The sequence below is a fragment of the Coregonus clupeaformis genome, chromosome 13 (assembly GCF_020615455.1).
Source record: "Coregonus clupeaformis isolate EN_2021a chromosome 13, ASM2061545v1, whole genome shotgun sequence".
Taxonomy (NCBI): Eukaryota; Metazoa; Chordata; class Actinopteri; order Salmoniformes; family Salmonidae; genus Coregonus; species Coregonus clupeaformis.
This window is the reverse complement of record NC_059204.1, coordinates 32044716-32065194: the sequence shown is the minus strand read 5'-3', so window position 1 is coordinate 32065194 and position 20479 is coordinate 32044716. Positions and strand designations below refer to the sequence as shown.

General features: G+C 39.9%; 1 protein-coding gene across 14 annotated transcripts in view; it reads right to left on the bottom strand.

Annotated features, from left to right (window-relative positions):
- Positions 1-1568: 1568 nt before the first annotated feature.
- Positions 1569-20479, bottom strand: part of LOC121579246 (disks large homolog 2) — a 336409-nt gene continuing 317498 nt past the window's right edge. For 7 of the 14 annotated variants that reach the window (XM_041893670.2, XM_041893679.2, XM_041893673.2 and 4 more), the window contains 8 exons: positions 18117-18216; positions 12603-12653; positions 12121-12222; positions 8636-8659; positions 7260-7432; positions 3549-3661; positions 3050-3141; positions 1569-2479 (listed from right to left, as the gene is read on the bottom strand). In XM_041893670.2, coding sequence (XP_041749604.2) covers positions 2373-2479; positions 3050-3141; positions 3549-3661; positions 7260-7432; positions 8636-8659; positions 12121-12222; positions 12603-12653; positions 18117-18216 — 762 coding nt within the window. In that variant the 3' untranslated portion in view covers positions 1569-2372. Of the gene's footprint in view, positions 2480-3049; positions 3142-3548; positions 3662-7259; positions 7433-8635; positions 8660-12120; positions 12223-12602; positions 12654-17581; positions 17628-18116; positions 18217-20479 lie in introns of those variants that run through there. The other 7 variants (XM_041893677.2, XM_041893685.2, XM_041893672.2 and 4 more) reach the window with 6 other exon arrangements.

Here is a 20479-nt window from a genome sequence, read left to right as displayed (position 1 = left end):
TGTGTTACCAATTGTTTTCTTGGTGACTATGGTCCCAGCTGCCTTGAGATCATTGACAAGATACTCCCGTGTAGTTCTGGGCTGATTCCTCACCGTTCTCATGATCATTGCAACTCCACGAGGTGAGCTCTTGCATGGAGCCCCAGGCCGAGGGAGATTGACAGTTATTTTGTGTTTCTTCCATTTGCGAATAATCGCACCAACCATCCCCACCGTCAAACATGGAGGTGGAAACATTATGCTTTGGGGGTGTTTTTCTGCTAAGGGGACAGGACAACTTCACCGCATCAAAGGGACGATGAACGGGGTCATGTACCGTCAAATCTTGGGTGAGAACCTCCTTCCCTCAGCCAGGGCATTGAAAATGGGTCGTGGATGGGTATTCCAGCATGACAATGACCCAAAACACACGGCCAAGGCCACAAAGGAGTGGCTCAAGAAGAAGCACATTAAGGTCCTGGAGTGGCCTAGCCAGTCTCCAGACCTTAATCCCATAGAAAATCTGTGGAGGGAGCTGAAGGTTCGAGTTGCCAAACGTCAGCCTCGAAACCTTAATGACTTGGAGAAGATCTGCAAAGAGTGGGACAAAATCCCTCCTGAGATGTGTGCAAACCTGGTGGCCAACTACAAGAAACGTCTGACCTCTGTGATTGCCAACAAGGGTTTTGCCACCAAGTACTAAGTCATGTTTTGCAGAGGGGTCAAATACTTATTTCCCTCATTAAAATGCAAATCAATTTATAACATTTTTGACATGCGTTTTTCTGGATTTTTTTGTTGTTATTCTGTCTCTCACTGTTCAAATAAACCTACCATTAAAATTATAGACTGATCATTTCTTTGTCAGTGGGCAAACGTACAAAATCAGCAGGGGATCAAATACTTTTTTCCCCTCACTGTATTGGCACATCATTGATGCAGCACCACGATTCAGCACTACGGACAACATTCACTAAATAAAATAAGATTGATTGATAACCGTAAGACTTGTAAGAAATCTTTATACTATTTGATAATCCTTTCTTTAATTTACTTTAATTATAATCGATATACAAGACTATAGTTCTTTAAATAATTGAATGGAAGACACAGATGCCTCCATTAATCAAAATCCCAAAGTGTGTTTCATGATTGAAAAAAAAGCAACAAAGCACATTGCATTTGGTTATAGGCCTACTGTAATTCATATTGATACTTACTTTTCATTTGTGAAATTTCACTTCAGACACTTTCCAGCCGTTGCACTAGGCCACTGGGAATACACATGTTGGGAAGTTTGTGGCAAACGTGCACAAAGTGAGAACATGCCCCTTAAACGTTTAAGTTTGTGAATTACTTTCAGAAAATGTATTACACTAATGGGGAAAATGACAGAATTCTGATAACTTTGCCACTTAGGAGCAATTCTTATCATTAGGCTGCTTTGTGAATATACGGCCTTAGACTTGTAGGCTCACCACAGTGCATGACTTACTATCAGTCCTCAAAGGACTTGGGACCTGTAGTTTTCCATTTACTCTCAAATAACACCCCCATCATCACTACATCTACCACATCACACTATGTTAAACAATTAAGATCAGTTTTATTATTTATTTTTTAATCAAAGTTATATATCTTCATAATAAATACTTTCTGTGCTGTTGTGCCCTCTATCAGTATAAATAGCAAAATATAATGTCACATTTCCTACACCTAAATGTAGATTTCCCCCTTAATTCTTCATTCTAATCAAAGCATCTTAACAATAACTGTATTTTTAAAGAAATAATCCACACACACAAAAAAAAAAAAAACACAGTTGAGGAGAATTCTTCTTCAAATAAAACATTTTAAAACAAATCTGGATTCACAAAATAATAAAAAATAATAATGTAAAAATAGGAGGATTGTGATTAACTGTGTCCAAGGGCCATAGCTGCTAAAGTCACACAAAATGTCAGCTACTGATGTGAGGTGAATATCGGACACAAGTGCTAGCAAAAGAAGCTGATATTATTTCCTTCCCCTCCTTCATTGCCGTGGCGATGACTTGTGTCTCTGCCATCGTCGAATATTCATTTTAAATTCCACGCAGTGTCGACGTGAACACATGCCCTTGTTTATTTCATTTCCTTTGCATTTTCTAAAATAAAAAAACATTAAATATACAAACCGTCAATTTTTTTTTGCCCAAAAATGTTTCTTAAACTTTGTAGTGTACATTCAGGAACATTCATATTGAAAGTAAAAAAAAACTAAAAACTATAACAAAAAAATCGTTTTAATTGGCTATAATTATGAACAATATAAATTACCATTACAGTTGATAATTTTTTACAAAGTATGTTGTGAATCTAGCAGTCCAATATCCCTGCCAAAGTGGTGTGTTCTCATAATTTCTCCTTTGATGGGATCCAGATGTAAGGTCCCGAATGCTCCTCTATCACCATTTTGCAGTGGTTATAAATGTCTTCTAAGGTGTCTCCTTGAACAAGGGCTGCAAAACAAGGGGATACATTCAGTACGGGAAGATCTAACCATTTATAAATTATTTTCTAATAGAAGGAAATATTTTTTTGTCATGTACATACTGTTAGTGATAATAATAAATTGCACCCATAGAACACAGTATGGTCCCACAGGTTAGGTTGAAAAAGTCACACATTCTGCTAAACCCTGCTCTTTTTGTTTTTACTGGGTGAATTAGATCCAATAGTTCCTAACCATACAGCAAATGAGGGTGTAATTTGTCACCATTAAAGGTGAATGAAGGGCATTATCCAGGCAGGCTTGTAATGCTCATTCACATGCAAAGAATTACAGTATGGATCTGTTTTATCATTGAAATGATGAACATCAATAATGTTCATAATTCCCTCTAATTGTAGGCTCTCCATGTAGGTCAATTTTTTTGGTGTAATCCACAGAGGGTTGAGAAATGAGCCCCCAGAACTGTATACATCAACAAGGGTTGCACTGAAATTGACAGAGAAGTAAGACTACAACTTTCACATCTCTTTTGTCAAAAAATAGGAACATTGTGCATCTTTACTCATGGATACTGTACCTGTGAAAAACTCGCCAAACTCCTGTTCCAGCTTCATGGCCCGGTCAAATGTCTTCCTGGCCTGCTCTTCTGTTAATCTCTTATTCATCTCCCTGAGAACAGAGATTTGTTGTGAGGCATCAGACACCATGGGGCGGTTTCCCGGACACCTATTATGCCTAGTCATGGACTACAAAGCAAGCTCAATGCAGAATCTCCATTGAAAGTCTAGGACTAGGCTTAAATCTGCGTCCGGGTAACCCGCCCCCTAAGGTTCTACTCTCTGCAACTACATTTCCACATGTATGGACTATGAATTACATTCATGAAGTTAATGTGGTATTCAACTCCCATTTCCACTTAATTGCCTGATTTGCCCCCTCCCCACTTTTTGACCACTTAAAAATGCATTCTGCACTCAATTTAATGATGTCAGCTCCTTCCCTTGTATTGCATATCCGTAATAAACACATCTGCTATATAATAATATTTTCATGAGTTAGGGTATGAGAGAACTCACATTAATGAATCAATGGACCTAGGCTTTATAAAGATGGCAATGGGATAGAGTTGTGCTACTTGTAGTCGTTTTATGGCATTCCCCGACACGTCCAGTATGCAGTGTTTACCCTGCTGACAGAGGAAAGAGACAGTTTATACACTGTATACAGTATACACTGCGTGTACAAAACATTAAGAACACCTTCCTAATATTGAGTTGTATGTGCCATACAGAAGTTGAATGGGCAAGACAAAATATTTAAGTGCCTTTGAACAGGGTATGGTAGTAGGTGCCAGGCGCACCGGTTTGTGTCAAGAACTGCAACAAAGGGGGTGCACCCTTTGTCCTCAGAACAGCCTCAATTTGCCGGGACAAGGTGTCGAAAGCGTTCCACAGGGATATGTTGAGCGTGAAAAATCCAGCAGTGTTGCAGTTCTTGACACAAACCGGTGCGCCTGGCACCTACTACCATACCCTGTTCAAAGGCACTTAAATATTTTGTCTTGCCCATTCAACTTCTGTATGGCACATACACAATCCATGTCTCAACTGTCTCAAGGCTTAAAAATCCTTCTTTAACCTGTCCCCTCCCCTTCATCTACACTGATTGAAGTGGATTTAACAAGTGACATCAATAAGGGATCATAGCTTTCACCTGGTCAGTCTGTCATGGAAAGAGCAGGTCACCTTATTGTTTTTTTATAAACTGGGTGGTTCGAGCCCTGAATGGCTGACAGCCGTGGTATTTCAGACCGTATACCATGGGTATAACAAAACATTTATTTTTACTGCTGTAATTATGTTGGTAACCAGTATATAATAGCAATAAGGCACCTCTGGGGTTTGTGGTACATGGCCAATATACCACGGATAAGGGCTATATCCAGGCACTCCGCTTTGCGTCGTGTTTAAGAACAGCCCTTAGCCGTGGTATATTGGCCATATACCACACCCCCTCGTGCCTTATTGCTTAAGTATACACAGTGTATATCGTTGAATTCACATAATGTCCTTGATTGAGTCAAATGACTGTTTCTAAACAAAGTACTTTATTAGAAGGGGGGTATACAGTGGGGGAAAAAAGTATTTAGTCAGCCACCAATTGTGCAAGTTCTCCCACTTAAAAAGATGAGAGAGGCCTGTAATTTTCATCATAGGTACACGTCAACTATGACAGACAAAATGAGAAGAAAAAAATCCAGAAAATCACACTGTAGGATTTTTAATGAATTTATTTGCAAATTATGGTGGAAAATAAGTATTTGGTCTATAACAAAAGTTTCTCAATACTTTGTTATATACCCTTTGTTGGCAATGACACAGGTCAAAAGTTTTCTGTAAGTCTTCACAAGGTTTTCACACACTGTTGCTGGTATTTTGGCCCATTCCTCCATGCAGATCTCCTCTAGAGCAGTGATGTTTTGGGGCTGTCGCTGGGCAACACGGACTTTCAACTCCCCTCCAAAGATTTTCTATGGGGTTGAGATCTGGAGACTGGCTAGGCCACTCCAGGACCTTGAAATGCTTCTTACGAAGCCACTCCTTCGTTGCCGGGCGGTGTGTTTGGGATCATTGTCATGCTGAAAGACCCAGCCACGTTTCATCTTCAATGCCCTTGCTGATGGAAGGAGGTTTTCACTCAAAATCTCACGATACATGGCCCCATTCGTTCTTTCCTTTACACGGATCAGTCGTCCTGGTCCCTTTGCAGAAAAACAGCCCCAAAGCATGATGTTTCCACCCCCATGCTTCACAGTAGGTATGGTGTTCTTTGGATGCAACTCAGCATTCTTTGTCCTCCAAACACGACGAGTTGAGTTTTTACCAAAAAGTTATGTTTTGGTTTCATCTGACCATATGACATTCTCCCAATCCTCTTCTGGATCATCCAAATGCACTCTAGCAAACTTCAGACGGGCCTGGACATGTACTGGCTTAAGCAGGGGGACACGTCTGGCACTGCAGGATTTGAGTCCCTGGCGGCGTAGTGTGTTACTGATGGTAGGCTTTATTACTTTGGTCCCAGCTCTCTGCAGGTCATTCACTAGGTCCCCCCGTGTGGTTCTGGGATTTTTGCTCACCGTTCTTGTGATCATTTTGACCCACGGGGTGAGATCTTGCGTGGAGCCCCAGATCGAGGGAGATTATCAGTGGTCTTGTATGTCTTTCATTTCCTAATAATTGCTCCCACAGTTGATTTCTTCAAACCAAGCTGCTTACCTATTGCAGATTCAGTCTTCCCAGCCTGGTGCAGGTCTACAATTTTGTTTCTGGTGTCCTTTGACAGCTCTTTGGTCTTGGCCATAGTGGAGTTTGGAGTGTGACTGTTTGAGGTTGTGGACAGGTGTCTTTTATACTGATAACAAGTTCAAACAGGTGCCATTAATAGAGGTAACGAGTGGAGGACAGAGGAGCCTCTTAAAGAAGAAGTTACAGGTCTGTGAGAGCCAGAAATCTTGCTTGTTTGTAGGTGACAAAATACTTATTTTCCACCATAATTTGCAAATAAATTCATTAAAAATCCTACAATGTGATTTTCTGGATTTTTTTTCCTCAATTTGTCTGTCATAGTTGACGTGTACCTATGATGAAAATCACAGGCCTCTCTCATCTTTTTAAGTGGGAGAACTTGCACAATTGGTGGCTGACTAAATACTTTTTTCCCCCACTGTATAGCACATAAAAAGGAATAGATACGCTTGGAGACCATGGTAATCCTTTTGGTTATTCATCCAATAAGACACACAGACACACAGACCTACATTTTAAAATTCAGAAATTGGTCTAATAAAATGAAAATCTTGGTATGATCTTTGTGTGGTTACATCACACACAAAAACACATTTTGTCTGGATTAAATTTAGATCAACACAATGCTACAACCACAGAATTAAATGGAACACAAATAGTGTTAAATATATGGAAGTGTATATTCGACCAGCAGAAGAAAAACATAAGTTAATGCATAGGGGTCGAAATGTATTAAGGTTGTGAGTAGGGTTAGGTTTAGGAATTAGGAATTACGTTAAGGTTAGATATAGTTTCAGTGAAGTTAATTAACACCGATAGCGCTTTTGTGCAGAATAGTACGCAAAAGTTCAACATTCACCTTCTGCTACCATTTCAGTCAAGCCGTCTACACATACAGTTTGACGCATACGTATGCACCACACAGAACGCACTGCAACTGCCTCTGCAACGCGCACTGCAACTGCCTCTGCAACACAATGCTGCAAGGCAAACGCAGCGTTCCATTGGAAATGAATGTATTTCTGGTGTACCAAAATGCAATGACATTGTTGGTGTGATCGAGGCATTACGCTTTGAACACACCGACTGCGTCATTGCGCAAAATAGTATGCAGCATCATCTAGATATGTGTGCAACAAAAGTTCAACATTCACCTTCTGCTACCATTTCTGTCAACCCGGTTACGCATACAGTTTGACGCATACGTTCGATAAATCCAACGTATGCACCACACAGAACGCACTGCAACTGCCTCTGCAATGCAATGCTGCAAGGCAAACGCAGCGTTCCATTGTAAATGAATGTACTCCTGGTGTACCAAAACGCAATGACGCAGTCGGTGTGTTCGAAGCGTTAGGAAAAGGCATAAAAGTTAACATTGGATTAGCGCACTGCCGTCTGCCGCCATTCATTTTCTGCCTGTCGAATATACACTGCCTAAATACAGTATATATCAATGACTATGACAGTGACACTCACCCTCTCAGCCACATATTTGACCGACTGAACACTGGTTCCATATAGATTGTCGTTGTACTGGCCCGCCTCAATGAACTTGTGCTCTTGGATGTCCTGCTCCATCTGCTCTCTGGACATTACAAAATGGTAGTCCCGCCCATCGACCTCGTAGTCCCGCCTCGATCGAGTGGTGTCTTTGGTGCAAGAGGAGAAGGCAATAAGGTAAAGAATACAGAAAGTACAATGTAAAGGGAGGAAACTGTTTAACTGAATGTGCAACTTATTGAGAAGCGAGTTATAGAGGGGGCAGCGTGTAGAGTGATTGGTTTAACAACTTATCACAGAAGAGCCATTATAGCTCGATTGAAATTTTAAAAACAATGTTCCCGCGTTCGCGGAGACTGCATTCATGGTAAACACTGCATATGTCGCCTCAATCGGAAATTACCTTTACATTTTAACACGGATCTTCCGCAATACTTTCATGATACGGATTGGATCCAGTCCAATAGTCACTCACTGAGTCCTTGAAACCCTCATTATCATCATAGATAAACATCAAGGGCATGTTTAATCAAATTTATAGGGCGATGTGTCTCGAAAAAATCAGACGGCTTCGACAACAGTCCATCGGATAACAACAAAGCAATATCTTTCTCAAATCTTAGGAAAACACACACAGCTTAATTCAACCACTGTGAAATTAAGGACTTTAAACAATAAGGAGAAAAAAGTTGATCACAAGGCGACATTTGCTGTTACTGGTTTACAATTTGTGACCCTAATACCTTTTATTTACATTATAGTTACATAGGTAGGTACAGTGTGACTACAGTATAGATACAGTACATAAACACAACTGTTATACTTGTTTGTGTAAACAAACTAATTAATTGTGCACTGTTAGAAGAAAATGTTTCAAAATAGCATGATTGTGTTTTGAAACCATAAAAAGTAGTGCACCTAAGCTGAGATCTGGTGTTTGCAGGGTGATTGAATGTAAACCCAGTCTAAGTGTTATGATACTGTAAATGGACTTTTTGTTCAATATTAATTTTGGTATACGTGCTACAGTAAATGTGTAAAATAGGGAAATCTAGCGGTTCCCCAGAAAATCTTGTAAAAAATGTGTAGATTTCCCAGAGAATCTATAGATATACAAGTGAGAAGGGAAATCTACCCATTCCCCACAATTAATCTGTAGATCTCCTGGTAGCTGTGTATAGAGAGGCATTTGGAGTATTTTTAAATGTCAATACTGCTACTTCTCTAAGTCCATTTTGAATAAACTACTTACAACAGCGTTGAACTTATTCTACTTCCTTTCACTACATTGTATTTACCAATAACTTAGTTACACTACATTCTGTATACCAGCAACTAAGGGGCTCACTTACCTGGCTGCCCTGAACTGTTAGCCGCTTTACATGGTTTTAAAAATAGATGGAATAAAAAGATAAGTAAATTAAAACAAACAAAATCAAAACAATGACGATCAAAATAAAAATATGACATCATCAAGACAGTGGTGTGGACAGTTCTTTGAAATATACAATAGTATCAAATACTATCGTTATACTTAAAAACTGTATTTAAAAGGGCATATTACTCAAACAATTGTTTTTAAATACAGTGCATTTGGAAAGTATTCAGACCCCTTGACTTTTTTCACATTTTGTTACGTTACAACCTTATTCAAAAAATTATTCAATAGTTTTTTCCCCTCTTCAATCTACACACAATACCCCATAATGACAAAGCAAAAACAGGTTTTTAGAAATGTTTTCAAATGTATTAAAAATAAAAAACTGAAATATCAAATTGACATAAGTATTCAGACCTTTACTCAGTACTTTGTTTACAGCCTAGAGTATTCTTGGGTATGACGCTACAAGCTTGGCACACCTGTATTTGGGGAGTTTCTCCCATTCTTCTCTGCAGATCCTCTCAAGCTCTGTCAGGTTGGATGGGGAGCGTCGCTGCACAGCTATTTTCAGTTCTCTCCAGAGATGTTCGATCGTGTTCAAGTCTGGGCTCTGACTGGGCCTCTAAAGGCGTTGTCTTGGCTGTGTGCTTAGGGTCGCTGTCCTGTTGGAAGGTGAACCTTTGCCCCAGTCTGAGGCCCTGAGCGCTCTAGAGCAGGTTTTCATCAAAGATCTCTCTGTACTTTGCTCCGTTCATCTTTCCCTTAATCCTGACTAGTCTCCCAGTCCCTGCCGCTAAAAAACCTCCCCACAGCATGATGCTACCACCACCATGCTTCACCGTAGGGATGGTGCCAGGTTTCCTCCAGACGTGACGCTTGAAATTCAGGCCAAAGAGTTCAATCTTTGTTTCATCAGGCCAGAGAATCTTGTTTCTCATGGTCTGAGAGTCCTTTAGGTGCCTTTTGGCAAACTCCAAGCAGGCTGTCATGTGCCTTTTACTGAGGAGTGGCTTCCGTCTGGCCACTCTACCATAAAGGCCTGATTGGTGGAGTGCTGCAGAGATGGTTGTCCTTCTGGAAGCTTCTCCCATCTCCACAGAAGAACTCTGGAGCTCTGTCAGAGAGCCCATCGGGTTCTTGGTCACCTCCCTGACCAAGGCCCTTCTCCCCCGATTGCTCAGTTTGGCCGGGTGGCCAGCTCTAGGAAGAGTCTTGATGGTTCCAAACTTCTTCCATTTAAGAATGATGGAGGTCACTTTGTTCTTGGGGACCTTCAATGCTGCAGACATTTTTTGGTACCTTTCCCCAGATCGGTGCCTCGACACAATCCTGTCTTGGCGCTCTACGGACAATTCCTTCGACCTCATGGCTTGGTTTTTGCTCTGACATGCACTGTCAACTGTGGGACCTTATATAGACAGGTGTGTGCCTTTCCAAATCATGTCCAATCAATTGAATTTACCACAGGTGGACTCCAATCAAGTTGTAGAGCATCTCAAGGATGATCAATGGAAACAGGATGCACCTGAGCTCAATATCGAGTTTCATAGCAAAGGGTCTGAATACTTATGTAAATAACGTATTTCTGTTTTTGTTTTTTTATACATTTGCAAAAATTTCTGTTTTTGCTTTGTCATTATGGGGTATTCTGTGTAGATTGATGAGGGGAAAAAATAATTTCATCAATTTTAGAATAAGGCTGTAACGTGACAAAATGTGGAAAAGTCAAGGGGTCTGAATACTTTCCGAATGCACTCTATTCCTCACTATACCATGGCTATAGTTCATTTTTTACATGTTTTGTTTGAGCTGCTTTAGAAAGCAAAAGTCGAATTGAAAACAGTATTGGTATTGTTGAATTTGATTTTCATAATAGCAAGCTAGGACTGATAATTTGGTTAGCTAAACTAGCGCATCTGTTTGTTTGGTTACCATGGCAACTACTGTAACTATCTAGTAAACTTGCTAGCTACCTCAGTGGATGTTGAACATATTTCTACCAGCAATTGAACACATTTATATTGGCAAATCTGTTAAATTATAGCCATGATATAAAAGGGATAATCAACTCGGGGCTCTATGCCTTCTCTGGAAAATAATGCAACTCAGTGGAAGGTCAGTTCCACTCCGCCAGCGCGTTGTGGAACCCACATTTTAACATTTACATTTTAGTCATTTAGCAGACGCTCTTATCCAGAGCGACTTACAGTTAGTGAGTGCATACATTTTTCATACTGGCACCCCGTCAGAATCAAACCCACAACCCTGGCGTTGCAAGCGCCATGCTCTACCAACTGAGCTACACGGGGCTACACCTTCCACGTCGTTCATTATTTTCCATAGAACGCATAGCCCCTCATTGATTATCCCTTACTTAGTCCACTTTTAATACAGTCCCAAAAATCGACGTTTTCAAGATTATTTTCATTAAATTACGTTCAGTTTTTCTGATTCCCAAAATCAAACAGGAGCAAAAACTCTCATGAAGATCCAAAACTTTTCCAGGAATTAATCATAGGCCTGCTATGAGGCTTGGATTGTGAGACCATATTAATGGTGTACTGATGAGAAATGCCAGAAGCACTCTACTGTCCATGAACCTTTGAACTTAGTAGTATGGTCACACTATCTTTCAGACTGGGCTACAACCGTGATAAAAAAAACATCCAAAACCCCAAATCCTGTTGCCTGTAAAACAAAATCCACATTTATTTGATTTGTTGCCTTAGCTTTTGTTGGGTTATGCCTTTCTTCAGTTGGTCATTAAAAAATAAACAATTTCCATTGATTATTAGCTAGCTGTGGCAAAAGTTAGCTGAAGTTTGTAGTAATTGTTTTAAGCAAAATCGAACCATAGACTACTTTCAGCGTGAGGAGACATTTAACGTCATGTTCTAAAAATCTGAACTTTAATGGTTCAATGGAATTGCACATGTGAATAGCAGGGTATAATAAAATCCTACATTATTATTGCCATCAAGAAATCATCTCTGGATAATTTAACCAAGTATGTATAATACAAAGCAAAGAACCCAACAAAACATGTAAAGGGGGAAAACGTATAGATTTTTGGTGAGAAATTAGGAAAAATTATGAATCAAACACTATAAGGACATAACAAATGAAGGAGATGGGTATTAAATAAAACCACAATGGTATATTGGCAGCACAGTGGAATTTATTAGGGAGAGCTAATCACAAGGGCACATGATCACACAATGTATTCTTGATGCAGCAACTGTGTCCACCCTGAGACAGCCTGGAAGACTGACTCCTGGGGCAATATGTATCAAGCGTCTCGGAGTAGGAGTGCTGATCTAGGATCAGGTCCTCTCTGTCTATGAAATCTTATCCATTTTTATCTAAGTGGCTAAACTGATCTTAAATCAGTGCTCTTACTCTGAGAAGCTGTATACATACGGCCTCTGGTCTTCTTGTGAAGGTAGAGGGACTTACGTGGCACGCAGGAGCCAAATTTGTCAGGGAATTCTGATATCAGGTCGTCGTTGATTCTGTCTTTCATTGGTCCAAGGATTATGACGGGTCTGGCGTAATTAACTGAAAGATAAAATGTGTCAATCGACTAATTTACAGACATAAGAGGCTATAACTGTGCACTTAGCATTAGTCTCCACAGTAAATGTGGGCAAGCAATTTCACTACAATACCCATTGTCACGCTATATCTGAGCAAGCCAATGCGTGCTAGTGCCAGAGAGGTTTCGATGTCTAGAGACTCAAGAAGAACTTTCCAGAATCTTCCTCGCAGGAAGTAATCAATTGTTTTGTCTCTCGCTTTTAAAACCTATGTGGCGCTTGTACACACTGGCGTGCATGGATGTAGCGTGACAATGTGTAAGCGGCTAATGTTTCACTGACTGATATAGTGCTGAGGCATTATCAAGGACCACTCTGGTAAAAGATTGGAGGAGTACTCACTCTCTTGTCGAATGACAGGCTCATAGGAGAGAATCATGTCCTCTTGACTCCCTGGTGACATAAAACAATAAAAAAAAACGGTTACTAAAATAGTTACTATAAAACAGAAACCAGTTACTAAAACGGACATTACATGCATGTTCATGCTTATTCTCTTGACCAAGTGTCCCAAGACAGGATACAGTGAGGGAAAAATGTATTTGATCCCCTGCTGATTTTGTACGTTTGCCCACTGACAAAGAAATGATCAGTCTATAATTTTAATGGTAGGTTTATTTGAACAGTGAGAGACAGAATAACAACAAAAAAATCCAGAAAAACGCATGTCACAAATGTTAGAAATTGATTTGCATTTTAATGAGGGAAATAAGTATTTGACCCCCTCTCAATCAGAAAGATTTCTGGCTCCCAGGTGTCTTTTATACAGGTAACGAGCTGAGATTAGGAGCACACTCTTAAAGGGAGTGCTCCTAATCTCAGCTTGTTACCTGTATATCAGACACCTGTCCACAGAAGAAATCAATCAATCAGATTCCAAACTCTCCACCATGGCCAAGACCAAAGAGCTCTCCAAGGATGTCAGGGACAAGATTGTAGACCTACACAAGGCTGGAATGTGCTACAAGACCATCGCCAAGCAGCTTGGTGAGAAGGTGACAACAGTTGGTGTGATTATTCGCAAATGGAAGAAACACAAAAGAACTATCAATCTCCCTCGGCCTGGGGCTCCATGCAAGATCTCACCTCGTGGAGTTGCAATGATCATGAGAACGGTGAGGAATCAGCCCAGAACTACACGGGAGGATCTTGTCAATGATCTCAAGGCAGCTGGGACCATAGTCACCAAGAAAACAATTGGTAACACACTACGCCGTGAAGGACTGAAATCCTGCAGCGCCCGCAGGATTTTTTTGTTGTTATTCTCTCTCGCTCTCTCACTGTTCAAATAAACCTACCATTAAAATTATAGACTGATAATTTCTTTGTCAGTGGGCAAACGTACAAAATCAGCAGGGGATCATATACTTTTTTCCCTCACTGTAAGTGTCAATCTGGATGAATAAAGAAGTGATTAGACACGTTCAATGAAAACACTCGATGTAAATTGTGAATTAACCATACAAAAAAAGGGATTGTGACTGATTGTGACCGAAGAGTAGTGACACAACACCCAACAGAAGGCAAGAAAATGTATAATGCTTTCGAAGTGAATTGTGACTATCTAGTGCACTATGCAAACAGGCTTTTCAAGGACCCGTTTTATCCCAAACACTGAGGTTGTTTTCTCTCGCCTGCAGTAATGACCAGTGGATGCGTTTTCATTTAGAGCTTGGGTTGGGAAATGTGTCAAGTTATATTGTGATATTGGTTGCTTCATTGTACTATTTGGTCGATACACTTGAATAATATGAGGGCAAATCATTTTCTCTCGTCAAAAGATTGTCAATATAGGCCTAATCTAATTTAGGTCATGACTGTAGTTCTCGGGTGGATGATCACATTGTGTGCTTGTCTCAAAACCTTCCCATTCTCTTTGCCAGGATTAATTTAACCTTATACTATAACACATTAAGTGCCCTGCTTTAGTTTCAATGCTTCAGCATAACACCTATAAAATCTATATGAACTGTTATCTGGCAACTCACAGAAAGGTACAGCTGTATCTAATTGGTGCTGCTTTTAGAGAGCATGTTAAGTAGATTTTTATTTGATAGATTTTTTAACTCCAGATACAAACATACATACGAACAACAACTTACAGACGCACACAAACAATGGCTACATCTCATCTGGCCAGACTCGCATGCTCACACCCCCATCCCTAGTGGCTGCATTATGGTTTGCCACTTGGCCATAAATTGTACCAACTTGTTTTTATCGGTCGCCCATGCTATTTCAATATTTCAATAATAAATCATTAGATTTTTCCATTGTGTTAATGATGGCGGATTGATTGATTTCCAAGTTTTTATTATAAGTTGATTGGTTAGTATATGCAAAACACGGCCACCTCAGAATCCACCCCCCCCCCCCCCTTCCAGCCATAATTTTACTGTAATTATAGTGTAAATCCACTTCTCACATAATTGTTGCTTTTTTATTTATTTCACATGAAACTCAAGAAATTACCAACATGATTTTGTTGTGCATCTATTTGTATTCTGATCCCAGGATAGGGATTAAACACGGCAAGATAATAGTTATATAAAAAATAGGAGAAAGAAAACGTTACAAAGGTGGGTGTCCATTAATGTTGCAGTAAAATAAAACCTTTCACCTTTTACACTCATGGGAATTGTCCTATATGGATAGGGCTAAATTGAAATGTTTCTTACAGAATTCCATATGAAAAGCCTATGCATAACCATGGTAGCAATGGAAAGGTAACAGTTTAGAGATAATGGGAAAACTATTAGACCAAAGGTGAGAACAACAGTTCACCTGACACAAGACTGAATCCAAACATTACATTGTTGATTTTATGTGCATTTTACAGTTACTGTACTTTTTGCCGCATTTGTTGATAACAAAATCTGAAAATATTCCGGATACATTCAGTAACATGATAAAAGACTATTCCTGGATAATGTGGGGTAGGTCCAAAATAAGACAAACAAATTACAAGGGTTTGAGTGAGAGGACTAACTGGTGTCTCCAAGTGGCCACACACCTCTCCAATGTGTGTACAGTTCCTAAGCAATTTCAATGCACTTATGACTCAAAGAAGAGTCTTCAACTATAAGGTACTTTTTTGAGCTCTCCTAGCTGTGCCGTTGACGAACTAGAGCAAGCACACTTGTAGTTGCTTCATTTCAAACACAACCCTGCATCCCCACCATCACACAATTATTGTTGTTGTTTACACAATCCAAAAACGGTCCATTATGAATTGCAATCTCGGTCAGGTGGGCTTGTTCTATTGCCAACATGACCAGCTAAGTTATCAAATATGATCTTACAGTGTTAGGCTTTCACAAGGCAATTCAGAGAAACAGATTTAATTTTGGTGCGCATAGAAAGGAGTCATGAGGCATTCAGGTGCGTGTGCCACGGCAAATTTTCTTCACAATAAACAAACATAGGCTCATTCTGTTCAGAACAACCAAGGGTATGATGACATGTCATCTTGAAACTGTAAATCAAACATAGTGATCATAAACGTTGACACTGTATATGACATGAGTTTTATGATTTGGAGATGTGAAGTGCACATTTGGACTCACAGGTGTTTGGCTTGCTTGCATGACATCAAAGCGGTATTTATTATAATCCTCAACGTCTCATCTTTCAAAATACACAGATCATCTTAATTTACAGAATTTCCCTCACTCAACAAAACATTTTCAAAAGTTGCCCAATTAGAGAGAGGGATGGGAGCAACTTCTTGTCGCGCTGTGCTCAAGTTCAGAACAGCTGTCAGTCAAACCCATACAGCGCTGTGAAGCGTAGAGCCAGAGTTCTGACGTCATGTAAAGCATGTCACTGTACAGCCACCACGTTCCAATTTAGGCGCTTATTAGCAGGGGTTGGAACCGGTTCAGGGAACAGAACACCTTTTTTTTTTAAGGAACAGAAACGGAACCGGGAATAAAAGTGACCCATACTGTTCTGTAACAGAAACGTTATTTTAAAAGCATGGGAACCGGTTAATAACGTTATTTTACGTTCCAGCCATTTGTTTCTAGTCCCACAAAAAAACGCTACAAAGCGCGTTTAGGCTACCTGCCCCTCCCCCCTCCGAAGCATAGGCTACTGTACTGATAGCTAAAGAAGAATGGATTTAGTTTTTCAATGCTAGTTAAGGATACTATAGGCCTAGTTATCACGTTTCGCGTTGGATTTATTAACTACAAAATGGTAAGACGTGTTTTTAATTCTGGTGCCGCTCTGCACACACAGATTTGTTTGCCAGCTAACTCAAGCTTGTTAGCTAGCTAACTCAAAGGACATTCAAAGTTCCTCCATAGAAGCCACTCCTCCTAGGTATAATTCTGTGGACCTAATTCAGATAATGCATGCCATAACAAGATGCCCAGCACTTTAAGCCTCCTCCTCAACCCTCTCTCGCAAAATTTCAGTCGCATCTTGCGCCATAGGCTACACTTGTCTGTCCATCACGCATGTGAACAACTAGCTTGCCTGATCTATTCGCACTGATTGGGGAAGTAATTTAATGAGCTAAATGTAAAAAACTGTTGATTTCACAGGTTAAAAAAGGAACAGAAAGGAATGATATAACCCAGTACTTTTTGGGGGTTCGAACCGGTTCAGAACTTTATTTTGCTGGTCAGAACAGTGAAACGGAACAAAAAAATTGTGGTTGATATTTTTGGTTACAAACCCTGCTTATTAGTGCCCAAATATGTCATTTTTAACCAGTACACGGGTACGACTGTAAAGGCCTACGAGACTACTGTAGCTAGCAAGAAATGGGAGGCAAGAGCACTTTTCCCTTCCACTTTACATCTCATATTTTCATAGGATTCAACAATGCATCAAAATAGAGGAATATCATGGATCATAGATTACAGCGAACATTCAAAATGTACTATATGTGAAATAATTAAAAAGCACAAATATACACAACACTGACAGTACGAACACCTCAGCATGCTGGCCTAAAAATAGTTGATCACATTCAGCTGCCCAAGAGTACACCCAAACAGCTGTGTCTGTTATAGAAAGAGACTATGAACAGACTAGTTGCGTGGTAAAAACACAACATGTATTTCCAGACAAACTCAAAAACTTTATGTCTTTCCATTTTTGTGTCTTGCAAACATGTCATAGAGTTAGGATGGGAGGTGACAGAAATCAAGACAATCAGGACCCAAACTGAGACGTCATACTGAAGCATGCAAACAGGCTATCAAAACGAGTCAATAAGGGAACAAAAAATAAAGTAAAAAGGGAAATGTGTTGGGGGGAGGGAAGTGTTGCTTGACTGTACAGACAGGACCATTCCTCAACCAACTTACTCAGCGTCTTCGTCCCATACCCGTCGTCACCTATTCCTGGGATGTCCTACATGGCCGTCCCAAGAGAGCAAAGACAAGGAGAAAGGGCAGGGATAGCCAGAAAGGTGGAAGGAAGAGGTAAGTGGCATTAAAGAGGGGAAACTGTGAAATCCTGAAAGGCAAGATTAGTTAGCCGAGCTCAGATCATCTGTCTCAGTTCAGACACAAGCCGACCAGCCTGAACCGGTCATAACAGATAACGGGGGAATATTGGGCCACTTTGTGAGTGCCGCGGTAGTTTTTGAGGGACCACTGGTGACTGCTCAATGTTGATCCTGACCTGAGCACCCAGACGCCATCACTGCACCAGAGCCAAAGGAGAGAGAAGAAAAAAAGATAGGAGGGGGACCGCCATGAAAACCCTATCCCTGCACACGTCTCGACAACCTATATATCACCTATATGTACCTGTGTCAGTGTGTGTACCTGTGTCAGTGTGTGTACCTGTGTCAGTGTGTGTACCTGTGTCAGTGTGTGTGTGTTCAAGCCTACTTACGTTCTGAATCACTGCCATCCTGCTCACCCAACTCCTTGTTCTTGTAGAATGGGAACTTTCGTGTAAAGATGAAGTTCTTTTTACGCTTGTCATTGAATGACTGTGGAGGAAAGAAAGCATGGGGTGGGGCAAACAGGGAGCTCTAATTGTTGTCATATTCATGCTGACAAACCAACTAGCTGCAATATGTGGGACATGAAGAAATGATGGCGTGGTCACCAAAAATGGACTACATGACTGACATCACAGGACTGACATTACAGTACATACATTACACTAGCTGATTCATCCATCAAAGCGGGGTTGAATTATAACCTAATCATTTAGAAATATGTTGATTTAGCTAATACAAATTATCATGAATTAATCATGACATTTCACAAATCTCTCATTTTGTTTTACAGATGTGATTTGTAATAAAGAGGCTGTTCGACAATAACACTGTCAAAATGACTCAATGTGTGAGAGAGAAGAACTACGCAGTAATAATTTGCCATCATTTACTTCATGTGCATAATTGCACCCGAGACATTCTCAAACACTTGAAAATAAAATGAAATAACAGAACACATGTCAAAAAAATGCCGATATGTGGTATGCCATGCAGCAAAGACGTTAACAGGATCATGCTATGACATTAGGAACATGGCTGTGACACAAATGATGTCCAACAATCATGCAGGTTAGAACTTTGGGAGGTGGAGGGATGAGATCCCATGCCATGGCTGAAATAAATAATGTCATTGTTGCCTAAAACTATATATTTAGATATGCTTGTGAAGATATAAAATCCTAACTGAACAAACATATAAATAATTACAATACGAAGGGGTCAGATTGATCAAATGTTGTGTGTGTTAAATTATAAACAAACAAAATTAAAGGAGAGAAGTTGTGCATAGCGCTGTTTAAGAAGCTAGTAGGCGGCGTGGAGGAGAAAGAAGGAATAGCAGTTGTGATGTTTATTTGCGGCGAATACTCATTTGCATACATGTGCTTCATAAATCCGATTCTAAAGGTATAATCTTTAAACCAGCAATGATCATTGAAACTGGTTCAATAGCAGCCTCAACTGTGCATGTCTGATACATTTGGCTCTAACTGTCAGCTGAAGTAACTGTCAGCTGAAATAACTGTCAGCTGAAATAACTGTCAGCTGAAATAACTAACTGTCATCTGCAATAACTGTGGGTGGATTAAGGTGTGCATAAAAGTTGAGAATTGTATTTACTAGTGAGATGTAGGCTGTAACACGTATCACAGTGGTCGTGATTCTTACACAGTGGTCTCCTAAGGATTGACATACTAGCATATTTGTTAACGTTGGTAACATCTGTGACAGACTATCATATGAGTTTACAATTGAGAAGGATACAGCAATGCTACTAATGCAATGTGTGCTCAAAATGTACTATTTCTACAAATCATGATAGTTCTGTGTGGGTAACACACCAAATGAGTCTCATCTCATGTGACTAAGGCGGTGTCCCAAATGGCACCATATTCCCCTATGGTGCACTAATTTCGATCAGGGCCTATAGGGCTCTGGTCAAATATAGTGCACTATATAGGGAATAGGATATCATTTGTGACGCACACTTAGAGTTACCTATTGCTATTAATCAAAGTTGTAAAGGACATGCTGTAACTAATGCATGCAGCCTATAATAAGTATTCCCCCTTAGGGATTTAAACCTGATCAGTTATTTAAGTCACTAACTGTAAGGGGATTTTTGTATCGACACAACAGCTTGAGATATCCTGCTTCTTAGCCCATTAGTGCTGAAAGTTTGGCCTAGAGCCACATCAAAATACAGTGACCATTTCATGTTTCAAAAGTCTGCTTTACTAGCCCAACACATTCTTAGAGCTGGTTATGACATTGCCATGGATACTTGCCCAACAGACATATCAAGCTTATTCAGATGAAAAGGGTTCTGGGTAGAACACTAAGACCATACAAATTTAATTAAATGTTAAACAGATATTATTATTATAGTGAGGCAAATAAATAAATAAATAAAAAAGTGGACCTTCTTGTTCATAGACTATAGCGACCTTAGTTCAACACCTGGAGACCTAATCAAGAGATGTTAGCCTGTTGGGAGGATAAAATAGGTATAGTTCAGCTATAATCCAAGGGGAAGTTGTGTATCTCTTTACTGGAAGCTTGGGGACATAATTTTAGCTATAATTGTGCAAAATGTCAGTACAACTTTTCAATTTTTCAGATGTATTTTTTATTTTTGAGAAATGTGAAGATGGGCATCAATTAAACATTTAAATACATTTGTATGATCGAACCCTCCAAAACCTTTTGGAACCCTTTTTAGTAAGAGTGCAGCGAATACAACACAAAATAT